This window comes from Pongo pygmaeus, chromosome 12, assembly GCF_028885625.2.
Source record: "Pongo pygmaeus isolate AG05252 chromosome 12, NHGRI_mPonPyg2-v2.0_pri, whole genome shotgun sequence".
Taxonomy (NCBI): Eukaryota; Metazoa; Chordata; class Mammalia; order Primates; family Hominidae; genus Pongo; species Pongo pygmaeus.
In genome coordinates, this window is record NC_072385.2 from 43,012,317 (window position 1) to 43,034,733 (window position 22,417).

Consider the following 22,417-nt stretch of genomic DNA (forward strand, 5'->3'; position numbering starts at 1 on the left):
CTCATGCCAGTTTTACTGAAAAGACATTCACAGAAAAACCTATAGAATGGAAGAAAATATTTGCAAATCATGTATCTGATACATTAATATCTAGAGCATAAAAATGCCTAAACTCGAAAATAAAAATCCAATTTTCAAATACACAAAAGATCTGCATAGATATTTCTTCAAAGAAGATATGTAAATGGCCAATAAACACATGAAAATATACTCAACATCACTAATCATTAAGGAGGCAAATCAAAACAATGAGATATCACTTCATAAATACTAGGATGGCTATAATTTTTAAAAAAACAAATAGAAAATAATAATATGTGTTGGCAAGACTGTGGAGAAATTGGAACCCTTCCTCTTGCATTGCTGATAAGGATGTAAAATGGTATAGCCACTAGGAAAATGAGTTTAGCAGTTCCTCAAAAAGTTAAACATCGAACTACCTACCATATGACCCAACAATTCCACCACCAGGTACATATTCAAAAGAACTGAAAGCAGAGACTTGAACAGATATTTGCATACCCATGGTTCACAGCAGCACTATTCACAATAGTCAAAAGGTGGAAACAACCCAAATGTCCATCATCAGGTGAAATGATAAATTGTGGTATATCCATACAATGGAATAATATATAGAATACTGCCTTTAAAACAATGTAATTTTGATACATGCTACAATATGGATGAACATTGAAAACATTATGCTAAGTGAAATAAGCCAGACACAGAGAGACAAATATTGCTTGATTCCCATAATATGAGGTACTTACAAGAGACAAATTCATAAGAAACAGAACGGAATTACTAGGGCCTGGGAGGAAGGGGAATGGGGAGTCACTGTCTAATAGGTAGAGTTTGTGTTGGGGATGATGAAAAAGTCTTGGGTACAGACAGTGGTGATGGCAACATAACAATGTGAACGTATTCAACGCCACTGGATTGTACACTCAAAAATAATTTCAGGCCAGGCGCAGTGGCTCACGCCTGTAACCCCAGCACTTTGGGAGGCCAAGGTGGGCAGATCACCTGAGATCAGGAGTTCAAGACCAGCCTGGCCAACATGGTGAACCCCCATCTCTACTAAAAATACAAAAATTAGCCAGACTTGGTGACTCACGCCTGTAATCCGAGCTACTCAGGAGGCTGAGGCAGGAGAATTTCTTGAACCTAGGCGGTGGAGGTCGCAGTGAGCCGAGATTGTGCCACTGCACTCCAGCCTGGGCAACAGAGTGACTCTGTCTCAAGAAATAATAACAATTTCAACGACAAATATTATGTTATATATATTTTGCTATCATTAAAAAAATCTGTGTTTTTTCAACAGAATCATCATTCTGTATGTCTGTTTTGGAGCCATGGGGGGACTCTGAAGCACTTCTCACCATGAAGCAGAGCAAAACGCAGAGTAAAGAAAAAGAAGGGCAGGGGGCAAAGACATTTACAGTCTGCCAACATTTGAGAGAAGGGATAAAAGCATATGGTTCTCCTGCAAGCCTGGGAAGACCCCACCTGGAAAGGCCCACAAGGGGCCTATGAGCAGGCTGCTCCAAGATGGGGGGACTGAGGAACAGGTATGCCAAGAAACTTACCTTATCCACCGTTACAGCCCTATGGTTCTATATGAAGGTTTGATCTTGGACATGTATTAACCAGTAATAACAAACTAATTTCTAAAAATAAATAAATCATGAGATTTGCAGCTAGAGGTAAACAAAAAATAATAAAAATAATGAAATGTTTCTTTGAAAAAAATTTCAGCAGGATTTTTCTTTGTAGCTATAGACAAGCTGATTATAAAATCAGTATGGGACGGGCGCGGTGGTTCACACCTGTAATCCCAGCACTTTGGGAGGCTGAGCTGGGCGGATCACTTGAGGTTGAAAGTTCGAGACCAGCCTGGCCAATATGGTGAAACCCCGTCTCTACTAAAAATACAAAAAATTAGCCGGGCATGGTGGCAGGATCCTGTAATCCCAGCTATTTGGGAGGCTGAGGCAGGAGAATCGCCTGAACCCGGAAGGCGGAGGTTGCAGTGAGCTGAGATCACTCCACTGCACTCTAGCCTAGGCGACAGAGTGAGACCCTGTCTCAAAAATAAAAATAAAAATAAAATCAGTATGAAAAGGCAAGAAGAGTAATGAAGGGAGGAGTAACGCTAATCAATTTTAAAGACTTACTATAAAGCTACAGTAATTACAGCGTAGACAGCCACAAAGATCAATGAACCAGAATAGAAAGTCCAGAAACAAACACACAAGAATGTGGCCAAATTAACTTTTGGCAAAAGTGCAAATGCAATAGAAAAAGGATAGTCTTTTCAAAAAATAGTGCTGAAAGAACTGGATATCCAAATGAAATAATAAAAACCTTGACTTAAAACCTGACATGTTATAAAAGATTAACAAAATGGATTAGAGATCTAAATGTAAAACATGCAAAGAAACCCAGGAGAAAAATCTTCAAAACCTGAAGTTAAACAAAGAATTATTAGACATGACACTAAAAGCAACATCCATTAAAGAAAAATACAGATAAACTAGCTTCATCAAAATTAAACACTTTTGCTCTTTGATGTATTAAGAGAATGACGAGACAAGACAAGGTAGAAGCTAGAAGAAAATATCTGCAAACCACATATCTGACAAAACCTCATACCTAGAACCCTCAAAACATCATTAGCCATTAGGAAAATGCAAATTAAAACCACAATGAGGTATAACTACACATCTCTCAGAAAGACAAAAATAAAAAAGAGTGACAATACCAAACACCAACAAGAATGCAAGTAAATGGTCTCTTAAATATTGCTGGTAAAAATGTAAAATGGAAGAGCCACTCTGGAAAATAGATGACAGTTTCCTTAAAAACAAAATATAAACTTAACTACATGACCCATCAATCATACTCCTAGGTACCTGTCCTAGAGAAAGCAAAACTTATGTTCACATAAAACGCTAAGCATGAATGCTGACAGCATCTATATTTACAATTGCTAAAAACTGAAATCAACCCAATTATCTTGAATGAAAAACCAACTATGGCACATTCATGCAATAAACTACTAATTAGCCATAGAATGCAATGAACTGTTGATACAGGAAACGACTTGGATAAATCTCAAAATCATAAGACAAATTTTTGAGGGTGATGTAAATGTTCTATATCCTAATTGTAGTAATTACATGAATCTATACACGTACTGAAATTCACAAAAGTATACACAGAAAGAAAAACTTAATATTAGGTGTACTTTTTAAAACTAAATTTTAAAAGAAAAAGGAGATAGGTAGTTAACACTCCACATACATACCAAGACTACAAGTCTGCTTCTTTCACATATTCCAGGGAGGTAAGGATAAGGTGGCATTCCTTCACCCTTCAGACAAGAACTCACCCACTGATAAATACTTGGTGGCTCAGACGTAAAAAATGATGGATGATGCATAAATCCTGTTTGACCTTTAAAATTAGATAAATATTCAAAAAGACACAAAAATACATTAAGACAACATTATTTTATTTTAAACGGAAGATGATCAACAGTTACCTGTCATTTTGAAACAACTAGAATAATATTTTTCCAGCCGGGTGCAGTGGCTCACGCCTGTAATCCCAGTACTTTGGGAGGCCCAAGCAGGTGGATCACGAGGTCAGGAGTTAAAGAACAGCCTGGCCAATACGATGAAACCCCGTCTCTACTAAAAATACAAAAAAAAATTATCTGGGCCTGGTGGTGCGCACCTGTAGTCCCAGCTACTTGGGAGACTGAGGCAGAAGAATCACTTGAACCCAGGAGGTGGAGGTTGCAGTGAGCCGAGATCACGCCTAAGAGACAGAGCGAGACTCGAAAAAAAAAAAAAAAAAAAGGAATAACGTTTTTCCATATTCTCCAAAATGCTTCATGTTTTCTGCCACAGTACATAAGTAACTATGTTATTAAATGTAGAATTTAAATGACTTCTATTTTATCCCATCCTGGATGGAAATTTGGCAAATTCTTGTTCCCAAGGCATATAAAGACTCTAACCAAAAGCTGGATGTGGTGGCTAACACCTGTAATCCCAGCCCCTTGGGAAGCTGAGTCAGGTGGATCACTTGAGGTCAGGAGTTCGAGGCCAGCCTGGCCAACATGGTGAAACCCCATCACTACTAAAAATACAAAAATTAGCCAGGCATGGTGGCACACACCTGTAATCCCAGGCAATCCCAGGCACTTGGGAGGCTGAAGCAGGAGAATCGCTTGAGCCTGGAAGGCAGAGGATGCAGTGAGCCAAGACTGTACCACTGCACTCCCGTCTGGGCGACAGAGTGAGACCCTGTCTCAAAAAAAAAAAAGAATCTAACCAAAAATTTTGCCCTAACCCTAAAGGTGAAAAAAACAAAAGAAACATCCAGGATTCAGCTCTGTTCCAACAACTGGGCCCCAAATTTCAGTACCTTTAACTCAGGGTCTAGGATAGTACAGTGGTGATGGAAATGTTCTGTGTCTGTATCTGCACTGTCCAATATGGTAGCACTAGCCCCATGTGGCTACTGAGTTCTCAAAATGCAGCTAGTACACTGAGGAAATATATGTTTTATTTTAATTGAATTTAAGTACCATATGGTTAATGGTACTAACTGTACAGTACAAGTCTAAGTTAAAAGCATCCTTGGCGGCCTGGTGCGGTGGCTCACGCCTGTAATCCCAGCACTTTGGGAGGCCGAGGCGGGTGGATCAAGACCATCCTGTGTAACACAGTTAAACCTCGTCTCTACTTAAAATACAGAAAAATTAGCCAGGCGTGGTGGCGGGCAGCTGTAGTCCCAGCTACTCAGGAGGCTGAGGCAGGAGAATGGCGTGAACCCAGGAGGCAGAGCTTGCAGTGAGCTGAGATCGCGCCACTGCACCCCAGCCTGGGTGACACAGCGAGACTCCATCTCAAAAAAAAAAAAAAAAAAAAAAAAAAAAAGGCATCCTTGACACTGGAAGCTCTTTCTCTGACTTTTGCAAGTCAGAATCTTAGGGATGGGTAAAATTTTCCCTATACACTGAAGATATTATGGCTTACTACGTGTCAGAAAACAAGCACTATGAACTAAAATCTGCCTGGTGGAAAGGCATTGCCCCTGACTTAGAAGCTAATGGTAAGAAATACATCCTCTGCTATTCATTGAGAAAGATACAAGGAAATATCACTACACTGTTTAGAAAATATTTAAAAGCACGACCACTTACCTGGATCAACTGTGCACACTTGTCCAGTAGTTCTGACAAGTGTTGGGTAGTCTCTATAGTAATGATCTACATAAGGCCCCAATTTTAAGTCCCTAAAACAGTAAGAGCATGTAAAAAAGAAAGTATTACAACACTTTCTCCTAACAGAATTGGAAGGATTCATTAGTTGAATCTTTCAATTTAAAAACTTACTTATGAGAAAGATAACCAAATCTAGAGTCTCTCTATTGTATTTTTGGACTTTAAAGTACCCAGTGCGACAAATGCAACCCAATCTCTTTTTGCTAAATTTTGTGGAAGTAAAACCACAGTAAAAGCACCGTGATCTAGTTTCTGCTCTGCTATTTATTAGCTGTGTGATCTTCCATAAGTCATGTCTATAAACCTCAGTATTTTCTTCTAGAAAATGGGGCAATACCAGCTCACTTACTCTGAAGTTTTAAAGATTAAATAAGATAAAATATGTGTAAAAAAAAAAAAAAAAACCTGATAAAATGTAAAACATCGCTGGGCACGGTGGCTCACGCCTGTAATCCCAGCACTTTGGGAGGCCGAGGTGGGCGGATCACAAGGTCAGGAGATCGAGACCATCCTGGCTAACACCGTGAAACCCTGTCTCTACTAAAAATACAAAAAATTAGCCGGGTGCGGTGGTGGGCGCCTGTAGTCCCAGCTACTCGGGAGGCTGAGGCAGGAGAATGGCGTGAACCCAGGAGGCGGAGCTTGCAGTAAGCCGAGACTGCGCCACTGCACTCCAGCCTGGGCGACAGAGCGAGACTCCATCTCACAAAAAAAAAAAAATGTAAAACATCATACACATTACTTATTTCAGACAGCCATGATTATGGTTTGGAAATTACTTAATTACAAAAGAATTTTCATGATAGTAATGACATCCTAAGAGATATTTACCATTGATTAAAACTGCCATGTCTCAGGATTGAATTTCAAGATCTCAAAAAAGACAACAGAAATTAGAAAATGTACTATGTCTTAACTCAGAGGTTGACTTTTCAATTCAAATTCAACTTCTTTATCACCAAAGGTCATAAAGGTCAAACAACACATAAGTATGACCCTAGAATTCTGAGCCATACACAAGGTGCTTCAAAGCTCTTGAAAGGTGTTGAAACGTATTATTAGAACTATCTTATTGTGGATCTACTATGAGTGCCTCAAAGAGAGGGACAACCTCAAACTGCAACAAGGATAGCATAGCAAAATGAGTCTACAACTATCAAACACTCATATCCCAGGAAACAAATTTAGGCAAGTTTCCTCATCACTAAAATAGGAAACTTACCTTGTTTGAGACTTTATATGTAAACTATGATTTTGTCAACTATAAAGCACTATTTGAATGCGGATATTACAAAACAGCAGATGTTATTCTAGAACTCCCACCGTAGTATAGCCAGTCAGTCATCCTGTCAAAATGAAAATCTGAGCAGGTCATCTCCATTTTTTCGTGACCTTCCACTAATCTCAGGACAAAGACTAAAAATCCCTGCATGGCTCACAGGCCCTAAAAAACCAGTCTCTTCAAACAACTCTGTGTTTTACAGAGATGCCCTAGTTTTCTGAGAAGGTAGATTTCAGAAACTTATTTACAAGGTCCCTATATGATATCATGGAAAAGACAGTCATCTCAGGACTTCCTGGCAGTTTCTAACCTACAAACAACTTTACCTTGCCAACTGAACGAGAAGTTCAACAAGTGAACAAATTCCTTCTCCCATTAGAGTATTCAACTTAAGCTCCTCATACACAAGGTGAAGAACGAAAAAAATTGCAGGTATGTGAGTAAAGAGAAGTGTAGAAGAATCCAGACTGAGATTCTGTGAAAAATCCTCATCCTTCATCTGTGAAGCTTCTGAAGGACTCAGACATAAAGATCTGTTCAAAAGATGAGACTCAACATTCTGGTGGTAGTCTGAATTTAGTAAATATTCCCAGTCCTGAGAAGAATAAAAAGAATATTAATTTTTAAAAATAATACCTCCTTATAATATCATAAGAAAATTAATTCATTTAAAATAATTCAAGTTTCATTTTCACATTAAGTTGATCTAAGAGTATATTTAAAAAAAAAAGACAATGCTAAGAATGAAGTAACTATAAAATAGCAAGCCAGTTATAAATGTTAAGGCAAGCCACCTTTAAAAACCATTAAAAAAAATCTTGTCATGTCCTTTTAGGAAAGACATTGGGAGAAGAATTATACTATTTAGGTAGAGATTGAGAGAGAAAATTTAAGATTATTTCAGGCTAGGTTTTATAGGAAAAGTAGATGGCAAGTTAGTGGCCACTACACTGAACTGTGTTTTGGTAAGAAGGAAGGTCCACTTGCATTCAGCTGGTGTATTCATCTTTCCACATGTATAAGATGACAGGGCTAGTAATACAATCTAATAATCAACTGATTTTTATATTCAGACTGATTGGACTACATTTTCCAAATATTCAGTCTATTTTGGTTCTACTTGTGATTTACTGCATTTGGTTCAGAGAACGTGGTTTATGCTATTTCCAGATCTTGGAATTTACGGGTGTTTTTATAAGGCTTAATACAATGTGTTATTCTAAATTAAAAATTCTTGGACTAGATACAGAAAGAACTAACCATAAAATAAAAAACTGGGCCGGGTGTAGTGGCTCACGCCTGTAATCCCAGCACTTTGGGAGGCCGAGGCAGGTGGATCACAAGGTCAGGAGATCGAGACCATCCTGGCTAACACGGTGGAACCCCATCTCTTCTAAAAAAAATACAAAAAAATTAGCCAGGTGTGGTGGCGGGCACCTGTTAGTCCCAGCTACTGGGGAGGCTGAGGCAGGAGAATGGCATGAACCCGGGAGGCAGAGCTTGCAGTGAGCCGAGATCATGCCACTGCACTCCAGCCTGGGCAACAGAGTGAGACTCCATCTCAAAAAATAAAATAAAATAAAATAAAAAACTGATAAGTTGGATAATTAAAATTAAAAATTCTGCTCATCAAAGACACTGTTAAAGCCATATTCTAAGGGAAAATATGGTCAAGAACTCATGTGTAGAACATGTAAGAACTTCAACAGCTTACATATTTTTTAAAATCTAATTTACAAGTAGGTAAAGACTTGAACAGAAACTTCACAAAAAGATACATAAGCAGCTAATGAGCACATGAAAGAGTGTTTAACATCCTCCTACCTCAGCCTCCAAGTAGCTAGGACTACAGGTTATGCGCCATCATGCCTGGCTAATTTTTAAATTTTTTTGGTATACAACTGGTCTTACTATATAATATGTTGCCCAGGCTGGTCTCAAACTCCTGGGCTGAAGCAGTCCTCCTGCCCCTACCCCTCAAAGTGCTGTGATTACAGGCGTGAATTTTCATTTCAAAAGAAATTAAATTAAAAGAAAGTAAAATTACAGATGTGAATTTTAATTTAAAAGAAAGTAAAATTACAGATGTGAATTTTAATTTAAAAGAAATTAAATTAAATTAAAAGAAATTAAAATTCACACCTATAATCACAGCACTTTGGGAGATAGGGGCAGGAGGACTGCTTGAGCCCAGGAGTTTGAGACCAGCCTGGGCAACATATTATAGTAAGACCTTGTCTCTACCAAAAAAATTTAAAAATTAGCCAGGCATGATGGAGCATACTGGTAGTCCTAGCTACTTGGAGGCTGAGGTAGGAGGATGGCTTGAGCCTAGGAGTTCGAGATTACAGTCAACTACGATAGCATCACTGCAGTCCAGCGTAGGCAACAGAGTGACACCCTGTCTCTTAAAAAAAAAAAAAAAAAGAAAAGAAAAAAAAGAAACTGTATGTCCACGGGCTGGGCATGGTGGCTCACACCTGTAATCGTAGCACTTTGGGAGGCCAACGTGGCAGATTATTGAGGCCAGGAGTTTGAGACCAGACTGGCCAACATGGCAAAATCAAGTCTCTACTAAAAATACAAAAATTAGCCAGGCATGGTGGCACACACCTGTAATTCTAGCTACTGGGGAGGCTGAGGCATGAGAATTGCCTGAACTCAGGAGTCAGAGGTTGCAGTGAGCCAAGATCGTGCCACTGCGCTCGAGCCTGGATGACAGAGCAAGACTCTGTCTCAAAAAAAAAAAAAAAAAGAAAAGAAAATATATATTCACAAAGTGAATTTTGGCAGTAGCTTGCTTTATTCATAAGACTTTAAAAAAAAATGGAAATAGCCTAGATATCTACCAGCAAAAGAAGGATGGATAAACAAACTATGGCATATTCATACTACTCAGCAATAAAAAAGCACAAACTACTGGTATCTGTAACAATATGAATGAATCTCAAAAGCATTATGCTGAATAAATCTTATACCAAAGATTACATACTATATTATTTTATTTACATCAAGTTCTAGAACAGGTATAACTAAGATATGGTGACAGAATTCAGATCAGTGATTGCTAGAAGAAGAGAATAAAGCTGATTAAAAACAGCAAGAGGGGCCAGGCCCAGTGGCTCATGCCTGTAATCCCAGAACTTTGGGAGGCCAAGGTGGGCAGATCACGAGGTCAAGAGTTCAAGAGCAGCCTGACCAACATGGTGAAACCCCATCTCTACTAAAAATACAAAAATTGGCCAGGTGTGGTGGCACATGCCTATAATCCCAGCTATTCAGGAGGCTGAAGCAAGAGAATCGCTTCAACCCAGGAGGTGGAGCGCCGACATCGTGCCACTGCACTCCAGCCTGGGCGATAAGGCGAGACTCCGTCTCAAAAAAAAAAAAAACCACACAAGGAAATTTTATGGAGTTATAAAAATATTCTGTGTCTTTATAGGATTGTAGGTTACATGAGTGTGCATATATTAAAATTGATCAAACTGTAAACTTAAGATGTATTTCATTTTTGTAAATTACACCACAATTTAAAAAAATATATTTGGACCACTTAAGAATATACCAGGGAGGCCAGGTGCAGTGGCTCATGCCTGTAATCCCAGCACTTTGGGACACCAAGGTCAGGAAGGTCACTTGAGGTCAGGAGTTCGAGACCAGCCTGACCAACACGGTGAAACCCTGTCTCTACCAAAACTACAAAATTAGCCGGGCATGGTGGGGCAGGCGCCTGTAATCCCAGCTATTCAGGAGGCTGAGGCAGGAGAACTGCTTGAACCTGGGAGGCGGAGATTGCAGTGAGCCCAGATCGTGCCATTCCACTCCATCCCGGGCGACAAGAGCGATACTCCGTCTCAAAAAAAAAAAAAAAAAAAAAAAAGAAGGAATACACCATGGAACCTGATATGATTGAGAACCTTAATTTAAAAAACACTGCATAAAAAAGGTAAATGCTGTCATTTCAGGTGATCAGTTGATAATAAAATGTCTACAAACCCAAACTGAAAGAATGCAGTAATACATATATTAACTTTTAGATAATCATTAAAGACCACAGAAAATGTAACAGATCCTACTCTTCAAAATAATTGCTATTCAGTATTAAAATAAATAAAGTGAAAGGTGTTGGAAAGATATAGGAATTGATAGGAATACCACAGAAGTGGAAGAATAGTATGAATACCCATAAATTTATATTAGCAAGAAATAATAATGCTTACATCATCAGATCCAGTCTCGGAAGGCCTTGCTTTTTTGGGCGCAATGACAGGGGAAAGTGATCCTTCAAAGTCAAACTGAAAAGTAACCCCAAAAGAAAAGATAAAAATCATAAATGCATTCCTGTCAACTGATCAACTTAAAGGATTCAGAAATCAGTTCTCCCAATTATGAAAACTGAGAAAAGCCATCAAAACTCATTTTTTGATCTGGAAAGTCATTATTTAAATATCTTTCTTCTAAGTTACTGTAAAGATGAAATGAAATCATATTAATATATGCAAACATCTAGAAGAGTGCCTGGGCTCCTAAGTATTGATTTTAATGGTAGTTTCCTTCCCTCTCCTACTTCTGTAATGACATAGATTACATCACATCTTCGGTAGAAAAAGAAACTTTAGGCATATCCACAATATACCAAGTCTCAAAGGATCAGCCCAATATCAGTCAAATGTTAGAACTAAGCAAACATTTATTTACAGTCCACCTACAGTAAACTATCTAACAATTCTATGGCAGAGACAAGCAGCTACTCTGGAAAATCTTTTTTCTCCTCTTTCTCCTGAACCCACAGCCAGACTACATACATACGTCTGCCTCCTTTGAATTTAGGTGTGACCCTTTGACAGAGTTAATTATAAATGGAAGTCACTGTCATCACTTCCAGGACCAGTCCAGTCCTACCTTTGCTCCTCCAGGCTCTTTGCCCCTTCCACTTGACTGGAATGCAGTCAACCAATGGCAATCTTTGAACCGAAGACAAAAGATCCTCCATCAACCTAGGTTCCTGAATAACTGTGTGGCCTGTTTATCTGCTAAGCCCTGTTATGTAAGCAAGACAGACATTTTTGTTGTGTTTGAGCCATTGTATCTTTTGAGGCCTTTCTATTATAACAGTGAGCCTATCTTCTAACTAATACAACTACATAAAAGCAGTTTTCTACAAGTTGCTCTTCTTCAATTTCCCCTGGCATAATCTTCGCTGCCCCAGCTGCTCCACATGGGCATTGACCATCAACTAATAAACTGGAACTCTATCAATGGCAATGGCTATTTTCCAATGCTGAAAAACTTACATATTTATCAACTCACTCACCTAAACAGAGTTGATTTCTATATAAAACCTAAACACAGGTAGCAATAAAGTGATTTTTAAAACTGAATGTTATTGAGAGAGAAGATCTGCTTGTGAAGCATTCAAATAAAAAACAGCCCAACTCATACATATTATAAAAAACCTGGTAATAACAGTGAAATCAAAGCAACAAATATAACAGTAACTATCTAACCTAAAACTTCAACCAAAATATAACACACACAAAGTCCCACAGTCAAAAAGAATGCCCCTGCTATAATTAACAGATTCATAAGGACTGGAGTTATGAGAAAGTAGAAACTGCCTGATAAGGATGGCTCTTTGTGCCATACATGGATCTGTTTAATCTTCACTCAATGTGTCTCAGGTTAGCCAACCCTGTTATATGCTCCTATGGACCCTTACCCTTTATCTATCATAACACATGTATCAAATATTATTTATTTGTTTCCCCCAAGATAGTCAATTCCAGAGGAACAATCTGTTTTGTTTGGGGTATATATGAGAAACCCGGCATCATGCCTGGCCCACAGCAGGGATTCAATATTTATCTAATGAAAAAAAGAGCAGCCCAAAAGCCACAAAAAGTTAACCCCAAATGCAACTGTTCCTACAATGTACAGTCCAGTGTGCTCATTTAACACATCAGGAAATTAAAGAAAGCACAAACAAATGCCAAAAATTGTGTAACTAGTCATTGGCAGAAATTCTGTACTCCACCACATTATATATATGAAACCAAAAAGAATAAATCTGAACAAAGCAAAATGAAAACCATTTGCCAATGACGACCATTTCATCCTAAGCTTTGACTACGAGGACAAAAGATAGCAAGGGTTTAACCATGCAGTCCTATAAATAAATGGCAAAGCAACCTGGCCTCAAGAATTGATTTCCTTATTCCTTCCTCTATAATTATCATGCAATAAGTAAGTCAAAGAGCCATGTCTTCTTTGCAAAGGAAAAAATGGGTAGGTGCTCAGTCCTCCCCAAAACATGAAAATGCGAAGGGGCATAGGTTCTCTGCCAGAGACTAGGACACAACAATCTGTACTCATCAACAAGTTCCAAGGACAATGATACACAAAACTACAGAAAGCTGACATGCTTTTTCATAATGTAGAAATCCAGTTTCTATGAGGCTTAATCTTTTCACATGTAATAAAGAACAGAAAAATTGGGGATAATGTCACTTGGATACAATTGTTTAAAATAAGAAAAGAAGGCCAGGAGCCGTGGTTCACACCTGTAATCCTAGCACTCTGGGAGGCCAAGGTGGGAGGATCACTTGAGCTCAGGAGTTTGAAACCAGCATAGCTGACATGGCAAAACCCCGTCTCTACTAAAAATACAGAAATTAGCCAGGCGTGGAGGTGCATGCCTGTAATCCCAGCTACTTGGGAGGCTAAGGCACAAGAATCGCTTCAACTTAGGAGGCAGAGGTTGTAGTGAGCCAAGATAGCACCACTGCATTCCAGCCTAGACGACAGAGTGAAATCCCGTCTTAAAAAAGGAAAGAAAAGAAAAGAAAATTGTCCCTATTTTCCCATAAGATTTTTCTCAAGGAAATTGCAGACAGCAATTCCTTCATGTGCTGAAATAGACACAAACTCTTAAAAACAGTATCTCACTCAGATGGAAAACGGCATTCACTCAACAAATGTTCACTGAGTACCCTTCTACGCCAGGCAATACCACAGGTCCTGGAAAGAGAGAGTAGTAAACAAAACTAAGCAAAAATCTTTGACTTCCTAGAATTTACATTCCAGTTGGGGGAGGAGGGACACAAAACAAAATAAGTAAAACATATAGTATATTATATTTAATTAAGTGAGAAGAAAAAAAACAGGTAAATGGCACTAAAGGTATGGAGGCAGGTGTAATTCTACAGAGAGAGACAGGACAGGCAGCACTGAGGTGACACCTGAATAAAGACCTAAGCATGTCTTGTCGGAGGGAAAGCATTCTCCATAGAGGTAATAGCAAGTGCAAACACTCAGAGGCAGAAACATGCTGGCAGTGCTCAGGCCAATGTGGCTGGGATGATGTGTGCAAAGCATTAAGAAATAAGACCAGGAAGGTGAGCAAGGGCTAGGTCACATGGCATCTTATAAGCCTATGGCCTTTACTCTGAGTGACATGGGAAGTCACTGGGAGATTCTACGCAGAGGCGTGACTAACGCAACCTGACGTTATCAAACAGGATTACTTTGGCCACTGGACTGAGAAGAGACTGGAACACAGACAAAGGACATGAAATACAAATCAAAAAATAAGAACTATAAATAACTGATGAAATTTTGAAAAAAACATTCCCATTTACTTATACAGAAATAAGATAAAATTTCTCAGGAAGCTGGCAAAGGTTCACCACACCACAAATAAACACTGGTGAAATGGGCACTTTAAAATGATGCTAGTAACAATGTCACCTGGGAACCCCTTTCCAAACATTACTCGACCCAACAGTTTCTCTTTTAAGATTCAATTCTTGGGAAGTAACTAGAGATGTGGTTAAAGATTCGTGAAAAAGGATGTTTATAAGTTACTCACAATAAGGAAAACAACAGATTCACAAGGTACAATTATTAGCTATTGGTTATGATAAAACTACACTGTGAAGAAATGATGGAGATTTTTTAGAAAAAATTTTTAATGATGGGGAAATTTTCATTGGTATTTTTATATAGAAGGTAACATCAAAAATATTTAGAGTGGTTATCTCTGAGTAGTATAATTATTTTCTTAATTCGTCCATTTTCCACATTTTCCTTTCCTAATTAAGACAAAAAACAAGCTTTAAAAATGGATTTGCTGGCCAGGCGCAGTGGCTCATGCCTATAATCCCAGCACTTTGGGAGGCCAAGGCGGGCGGATCACAAGGTCAGGAGATCGAGACCATCCTGGCTAACATGGTGAAACCCCGTCTCTACTAAAAATACAAAAAATTAGCCGGGCGTGGTGGTGGGCACCTGTAGTCCCAGCTACTCGGGAGGCTGAGGCAGGAAAATGGCGTGAACCCAGGAGGCGGAGCCTGTAGTGAGCCGAGATTGCGCCACTGCACTCCAGCCTGGGTGACAGAGCGACATTCTGTCTCCAAAAAAAAAAAAAAAATGGATTTGCTGTACAAGGCTAAAACATAGAATGGTACAGCTGAGCTATCTGGAAAAGGGGTAATTATAATCTAGAATGATTTTTTTTCAGAGTGACCCAGGCAAAGTTGTCCTGGGAGTGATCTCCAAAGCTAGAAGGAGATCACCAATACTGAAGACACCACTCTGCTGATTTTGTAAATAATCTAATAAGGGCCTGTAAGGATGTTACTGGGGGAAGACGGCGAGAGGTAAGACTTTATACCATTAACAGAGTAGATAGTCAGGCTAAGGTACTTTAAATCTCCCTCAAAGCAAACCTTCATCTTCACATCCCAAGCAACATGTGTGTAAAAAGACAATCTTGTCTTCAGAAAACAATCTTAAACAAGGAGTCAGAAGATGCAGTCTAGTCATAGTTTTTAAAAAATCACAGATCTGTGATTTCTTTGTGATCCAGTTTCTTCATCAATAAAACCAAGACTATCACTAATCCTAGCATAACTTGCAGTCATTTTACAAAGGTGAAATGAGAAATAGTCATATATGCTTTAACATTCCAAAGCTCAGTAATTATAATTACTAGTAAAATGTTAATATTATTGAGATTTGATTTACAATATATAGATACAATAAACCTTAATATTATTCTATTATTTTGAATATGGTATGCCTATTATGTAGTCTCAATGTCATATTACCAATTATGCAACCATTACATTAACAGAATAACTCATAAAGAAAACAATTGTATTTACTTACATTTCTAGTCCATGCTAAGCGGTCTGTGTTATAACCCATCATGTTCATGAGACAAGTCACAAATAAATTCCACTCTGAGTGATAACTGGGTCCTCCTGGAGCACTGTGGACATTGTACCACTTGACAAGCATCTGAACTGCTATTTCTTTTGGCAGGATAAACTTAATTGCTTGCAAACACGTTTGTACTATTAAAAGCAAAGATTAATTTTAGTATTCTTACTCTGCATGCATTTCTTTTCCCCTTTCAATAACCAAGTTTTTTTTTAACTTCTACTATGTAAAGGCCAATTATTATGAAAAGAAAACTGTCATTAAAGAGCCAATGAGATGCAAACATTACCTAACCAATCATCTGTAACTAAAACCAACTACTGAATTCAACAGGGCTTGAAAGGGGTCTGAAGACAGCTTTTTTTTTTTTTTTTGAGAGGGAGTCTCACTGTTGCCCAGGCTGGAGTGCTGTGGCGCGGTCTTGGCACACTGCAACTTCTGCCTCCTGAGTTCAAGCGATTCTCCTGCCTCCGCCACCAAGTAGCTGGGATTACAGGCGTCTGCCACTGCCCCAGGCTAATTTTTGTATTTTTAGTACAGACCATGTTTCACCATGTTAGCCAGACTGGTCTCAAACTCCTGACCTCATGGTTCACCCGCCTTGGCCTCCCAAAGCACTGGGATTACAGGTGTGAGCCACTGTGCCCAGCCAAGGACAGCTTTTCGATCATTAATTTTGAATCAGAAATAAAGTAACCAAATAGCCCAGTTTGCCAGAGACAGTCCTGATTTACATCCATTGCCCAGCAATTACTAACTGCTCCCCTTCACTCTTAAAGATGTTCTAGCTCGGGTGACAAATTAAAAGTCACTATGGGCCAGGCATGGTGACTCACACCTGTAATCTAAGCACTTTGTGAGGTCGAGGCGGGTGGATCACCTGAAGTCAGGAGTTCGAAACCAGGCTGACCAACATGGTGAAACCGCATTTCTACTAAAAATACAAAAATTAGTTGGGCATTGTGGCGGGCACCTATAATCCCAGCTACTCGGGAGGCTGAGGCAGGAGAATCGCCTGAACCCGGGAGGCAGAGGTTGCGGTGAGCCGAGCTCACGCCATTGCACTCCAGCCTGGATGACTAGAGCGAAACTCTGTCTCAAAAAAAAAAAAAAAAAAAGTCACTATGAAAAACATACAACTTCTATGTTTATACATTTATATAAAATACTGCCTAAATACTTCAGCAAATATATAATATTCAATATATGCATCCACGAATAGCAATGCTTAGCTAGCATTACATGATGTTCTAAATGAGTTAACATGCCTATTAACCAAAGCTTTATAACTTTATTTCTGACGTCGTTCAGTTTCTAAAATGTTTCACATGCTCTCTACCTTAAAAGGGTTAAGAGTTAATACCACATAATTTACACCATTCTTTTTTTGGTAACGGGAAACAGGGTCTTCCTCTGTCCCCAGGCTGGAGTACAGTGGTGCAATCATAGCTCACTGTAACCTCCGACTCCTGGGCTCAAGTGGTCCACCAGCTCAAGCTTCCCAAGTAGCAAGGACTACAGATGCATGCCAGCATGCCTGGCTAATTTTAGTTTTCTTTTTGTAGAGACAGAGTCTCACTATGTTGTCCAAGCTGGTCTCAAACTCCTGGCCTCAAGCAATCCCCTCACCTCAGCCTTCCAAAGGGAGGGGATTACAAGCACGAGCCCACCACACCTGGCCTTATACCATTCTCAATGGCTCCACATCAATTATAGCACTACACTGTCATACAATGATCCCCTCAGAGTGGCCAGGGCTACCACTGTGAAGAAACCCAAATCTGCTTTTAGTAGTAAATAATCCCAAACTGCAATATTTGTGTACTCACATATCCTCTCTTCCAGGATTCTTTTTTCCCTTTCCACCGTCATGCCACTGGGCCCACCCTCATCAACATATCCTCTGTCCCATCAGTTTGCAATGTGCAAACTCACACAGCACAGGTTGGAAGCAAATAATACTAAAATACCAAATAACCAAGTATGTCATAGCTGAATCCAAAATAAGTGTAAACCCAATGCTGCATGAGTGTGAGAACCCTTTGCAGGTAAAGTACAAAAACTTATGTGCATAAACTATGGGGCTTCTGTTTGGCTATAAAGGGGTAACATTTTTTGTTTTTATTTATTTAATTTCTTCCATTATTATTAGTTTTTATATATTTTGCTTAGGCTTATAATACTTCTAGGTACCTGGCCTTGTGATTACGACATACCTTTTAGAAGGCAAGGAATCTCTATATCAACTTGGAATACCATTTACCAGCAGTGAAAATTCCTAAAATGAAAAAGTCATTCTAGTCTACAATCTGCCAATGTCCTGCTTTGGCAGTTAGATTTGAAACCAAGATATGTCATGAACTTCCTTATATCATACAGGCATTCTTTTCATAACCTACGTTTGTTGGCAAATCCCTTCAATTCTAACATTTTGTTTACTATTCTATGTTCAGAAATATTCTCCTCTAGCATTTTTGAAATTGCATCTCAGGAATAATTCAAGCAGAATCCAGTATTTATTAAGATAATTCTGATTGTATTTTGACAATAATATTAAGTTTTATTCAATTAAGGCAATTATGTTACTTTCACAATTTATCTGAAAATTTAGATATTTATTTTAAAATTAAAATCATTAATACATTAAAGAAAAAAAAACATTAAATATGCCAAGAAATATCTTAGTTGCTTAGGCTTCCAGTTTCCCAGATGTTCTTGCAAGAGGCATGTCTGTATATATATATATATCTATATATAGATATATATATAAACATATATATCTATATATAGATATATATATATATATCTATATATAGATATATATGTTTATATATATCTATATATAGATATATATCTATAAATAGATATAGATATAGATTTTTTTTTTTTTTTTTTTTTTCTGAGACGGAGGCTCACTCTTATCACCTAGGCTGGAGTGCAGTGGCATGATCTCGGCTGACTGCAACCTCCGCATTCTGGGTTCAAGCGATTCTCCTGCCTCAGACTCCCAAGTAGCTGGGATTACAGAAGTGCACCACCACCACCGGCTGATTTTTGTATTTCTAGTAGAGAAAGGGTGTCACCGGTGATGTTGGCCAGGCTGGTCTCAAACTACCGACCTCAAGCGATCCACCCGCCTCAGTCTCACAAAGTGTTGGGATTACAGGTGTGAGCCACCATGCCCAGCTGACATGTCCATATATTATTATACTGCAAGATATTCCTCAACAGAAGAACCTCAGAGAACAGAACTAGCACATCCTTCACCTGTACTTCAGCCTTAGAGCACACATACAGTGGACATCACAAAGCACTCCCTAGCTCTTTAAAGCTCCTCTACAAAGCTAAGAACTTGATCCAGTGGCTGCAAAAATGGCAAAATAATGTTTAATACCCCAATTATTAATGTAAATCACAATTACTTCATGTCTTATAAATGAAACTTCTCAATCGTACCTAACTCAGAGGTGGCAATTTCAGGAATAGTGATCCTAACCATGGAGCCATTACTCAGTTCCTAGATGGAAACAAATGAGAAAGTAAATAAAATCTGTGCATTCTAAGTCTTTGAATGTCTTAAAAATAGCTGGTACAAGACTTTGCCTATCAAAGCAATAAAATAAATGAAAAACAATTTTCAAACAGAAATGAACACTTCCAAATTTCAGAAACTTTAAATGTAATTATTTGCAAAATGTTTTCCAAAATGCTTGTTTTAATAAAAAGTGTCTAATCTTTATACAGTGAGTCACCATCATCAAAAGGACATTTAATGAGAAAACAAAAAATCACATCAATATACAATTCAACTGACTCAACAAGCTTTTGTTTTCACTAAGTTTTTAATAATACAGAAACTGTAGAAAACAAGCAGAATTACTGTATAGTAAAAAGTAAAATAGTGCCAAAAAATGACACAATAGATTTTTTTAAATCATGAGAAATGTTTGCTGTCATTTTTCAGACAAAATTCTGTATTCTGTCAAATTTGAAATGCCAGCCCACTTCTTGGAAAGCTACCAAATGTTTATACTTACTAGGGTGACTCTGTTATGGACAGGATCTCTGATAGAATGAATGTAAGTTCCAAGCTGTTGGAAAGTACAATCCTCATTATAGAGAGAATCATGAAGTTTTGAAGAATCCCTCAGTTCTGGAACTGGGGACAACAGAACAACCTGTAAAAAGTCATAAATACAACACAAATGAATTGTTTTCTGAGAAATTAAGGACAAGGAAATTTAACTATTCCTTTTTTGCATATGGTCTAACAAACAATAATATGTAATGATTCAAAAACATTCTGCTCCAAGCCAAGCATGGTGGTGCACACCTATATAGTCCCAGCTACTCAGAAGACTGAGACAGGAGAATCACTTAAGCCTAGGAATGTGAGGCTGTAGTGAGCCTGTGAATAGTCACTGCCCTCCAGCCTGGATGACACGGCAAGACCCAGGCTCTTTAAAACATTTTGTTCCAGATACAATGAAGTACCAGCAAACCAAGGTCCTCACAGAAAACAACTAGAAAAGGTAGGTAAAAGGAAAACATCTGATTGGTGGCTGTGGAAAAGCTGTGGAAGCAACCTGGACTTGAGAGACCAAGATCTAGGAGAGAAGGCAACTGCAGAGAAGGGGGTCAATGTTCTTGGAGAACCTTGCTTTTTCTGCTCTGGCCATCTGCAAATTTTGGTGGTAAGAGGAACATATGGAAAGGCTGACAATATGCAAGGAAAGTCATAGCAGCATTGTTAGCGACCTTACAGGGCTAAAGACTAAACTGTGGGCTGGGGCACACAGTGGCTCATGCCTATAATCCCAGCATTTTGGGAGGCTGAGGCGGGCGGATCACTTGAGGTCAAGAGTTCAAGACCAGCCTGGCCAACATGGTGAAACCCCATCTCTACTAAAAACACAAAAATTAGCCAGGTGTGGTGGCGGGCGCCTGTAGCCCCAGCTATTTGGGAGGCTGAGGCAGGAGAATCGCTTGAACCCAGGAGGTGGAGGTTGCAGTACAGTGAGATTGCCCCCACTGTACTCCAGCCTGGATGACAGGGAAAGACTCCATCTCAAAAAAAAAAAAAAGACTAAACTGTGATTTGAGGCAGCTGAGGAAGTAAGAGCCCAGGAAGAAAGGACGGTAATGAAAAAGCCAACAAATGAGACCAGTATTTAGTGGTATTTCCCCTATAGGCAATTATTTATTCAAGAATACAGGAAAAAATAGAGGAACAGCATTTATTTGCTTAACTGCAGATATGCAAACAAAAAATTTAAATGATCTTAGTTACTATCTACATGCAGATGCTTCCAATCTTAATCTCCAGTCATGACCACTGATCCTTTTTTGATTCCTTTAATTCAATTTATATATCTCTAAGTGAATATCTTGTCAACACTGACAATCAAGACTAAGATGTATTTATTCTATTCCAGATTCTACTCTAAAAGTCACCAGGAAAAATTCAGCTCCACTGGTCCTGGCTCTAAGTCTACTAGCAAAATCTTCCAGAGAAGTGGAAAAGCCATCAGCCAATGTGTTAGACTATCATTTCCATGACCTTAAATCTATCAAAAAGGCACTATTACCAGGCTTATAGAATTCTAAAAAAGTTGGAAACCATTCTCCATTATAAAAGAAATTCTTCCAAATCACACAAAACACTTTGACACTTCTCCAGTTCCCCCTTTGAATGTTCTGCAAATGTGCTAGTTTGAAGGAAAAAAAATTCAATGTTGCACGTTTAAAAATATAATGAAGACATAGACATTATCAAATACAACTGATAGCACTAACCTTCCCTTTGAACCGTCCCTAAACATCCACACTCACATGTCCTTTAAATACAAACCACTTTTCTCCAGGCTTCCTAACTTGTTAAATCCAGGTACCTTCCCAGGTCGTTCAGAGAATTCGGAGCCTCGTTCCACATCACCTCTCCCCAGCCCAGCAGCACAAAACCAATCAGCTGATAAACTCATTTCCACCTCTCAAGGCCTCTCACATTAATCCCTTCTTTCCACACATATACTGCCCTACCTCAGACCCTCTTCATACTTCTTAAACTGACACAGACAACCTCACTTGGAGGCTAACTGGTCTCCTTATCTTTAATCCCAAAATACACCTATTTACAACACAGATCCAAAACCTCATAAGTCCTTTCTCAAAATCCTGTAATGCCCTGTCAATTGCATTCAGAATAAAACCACCTTTTCATCCTTTCTCCCTTTAAGAGCACATTAGTAAGAGTGTAAATCCCAATTCTACCACTTATTAGGTTTATTTCATTTGTAACCTCTATCTCATTTGTAAAAAAAAGAATCATAGTACTATCTTCTCAATAAAGCTGTTCTAAGAAAATAATGAATAAGAATAAAGCACTGAGAACAATGCCCAGCACATAGAAAATGCTCAAAAAAGGTTATTATTGTTATCCAAACCCTATCCTGCCTCACCCTACAGACTACTTGTACTTTTATAAGTATTTATTCTACAGATTTATTGAGTCCTTATGACTAGGAGATGAAGATACAAATATCCATTAAAAAATGTTCCGCATTATCTGGCCTTCCTGCCTGTGCCTGTGTGGTTCCTCCTTGCCCTGAATGCTC

At 38.7% G+C, this 22,417-nt stretch overlaps 1 protein-coding gene across 3 annotated transcripts in view; it reads right to left on the minus strand.

Moving 5' to 3' along the window:
• The window catches only part of ANAPC1 (anaphase promoting complex subunit 1), a 117,557-nt gene that overhangs the window by 60,927 nt on the left and 34,213 nt on the right, over positions 1-22,417 (minus strand). For all 3 annotated transcript variants that reach the window (XM_054474990.1, XM_063648552.1, XM_063648553.1), the window contains 7 exons: positions 19,841-19,981; positions 19,260-19,320; positions 15,750-15,937; positions 10,802-10,876; positions 6,908-7,176; positions 5,219-5,310; positions 3,311-3,459 (listed from right to left, as the gene is read on the minus strand). In XM_054474990.1, the coding sequence (XP_054330965.1) occupies positions 3,311-3,459; positions 5,219-5,310; positions 6,908-7,176; positions 10,802-10,876; positions 15,750-15,937; positions 19,260-19,320; positions 19,841-19,981 (975 nt within the window). The remainder of the gene's footprint in view (positions 1-3,310; positions 3,460-5,218; positions 5,311-6,907; positions 7,177-10,801; positions 10,877-15,749; positions 15,938-19,259; positions 19,321-19,840; positions 19,982-22,417) is intronic.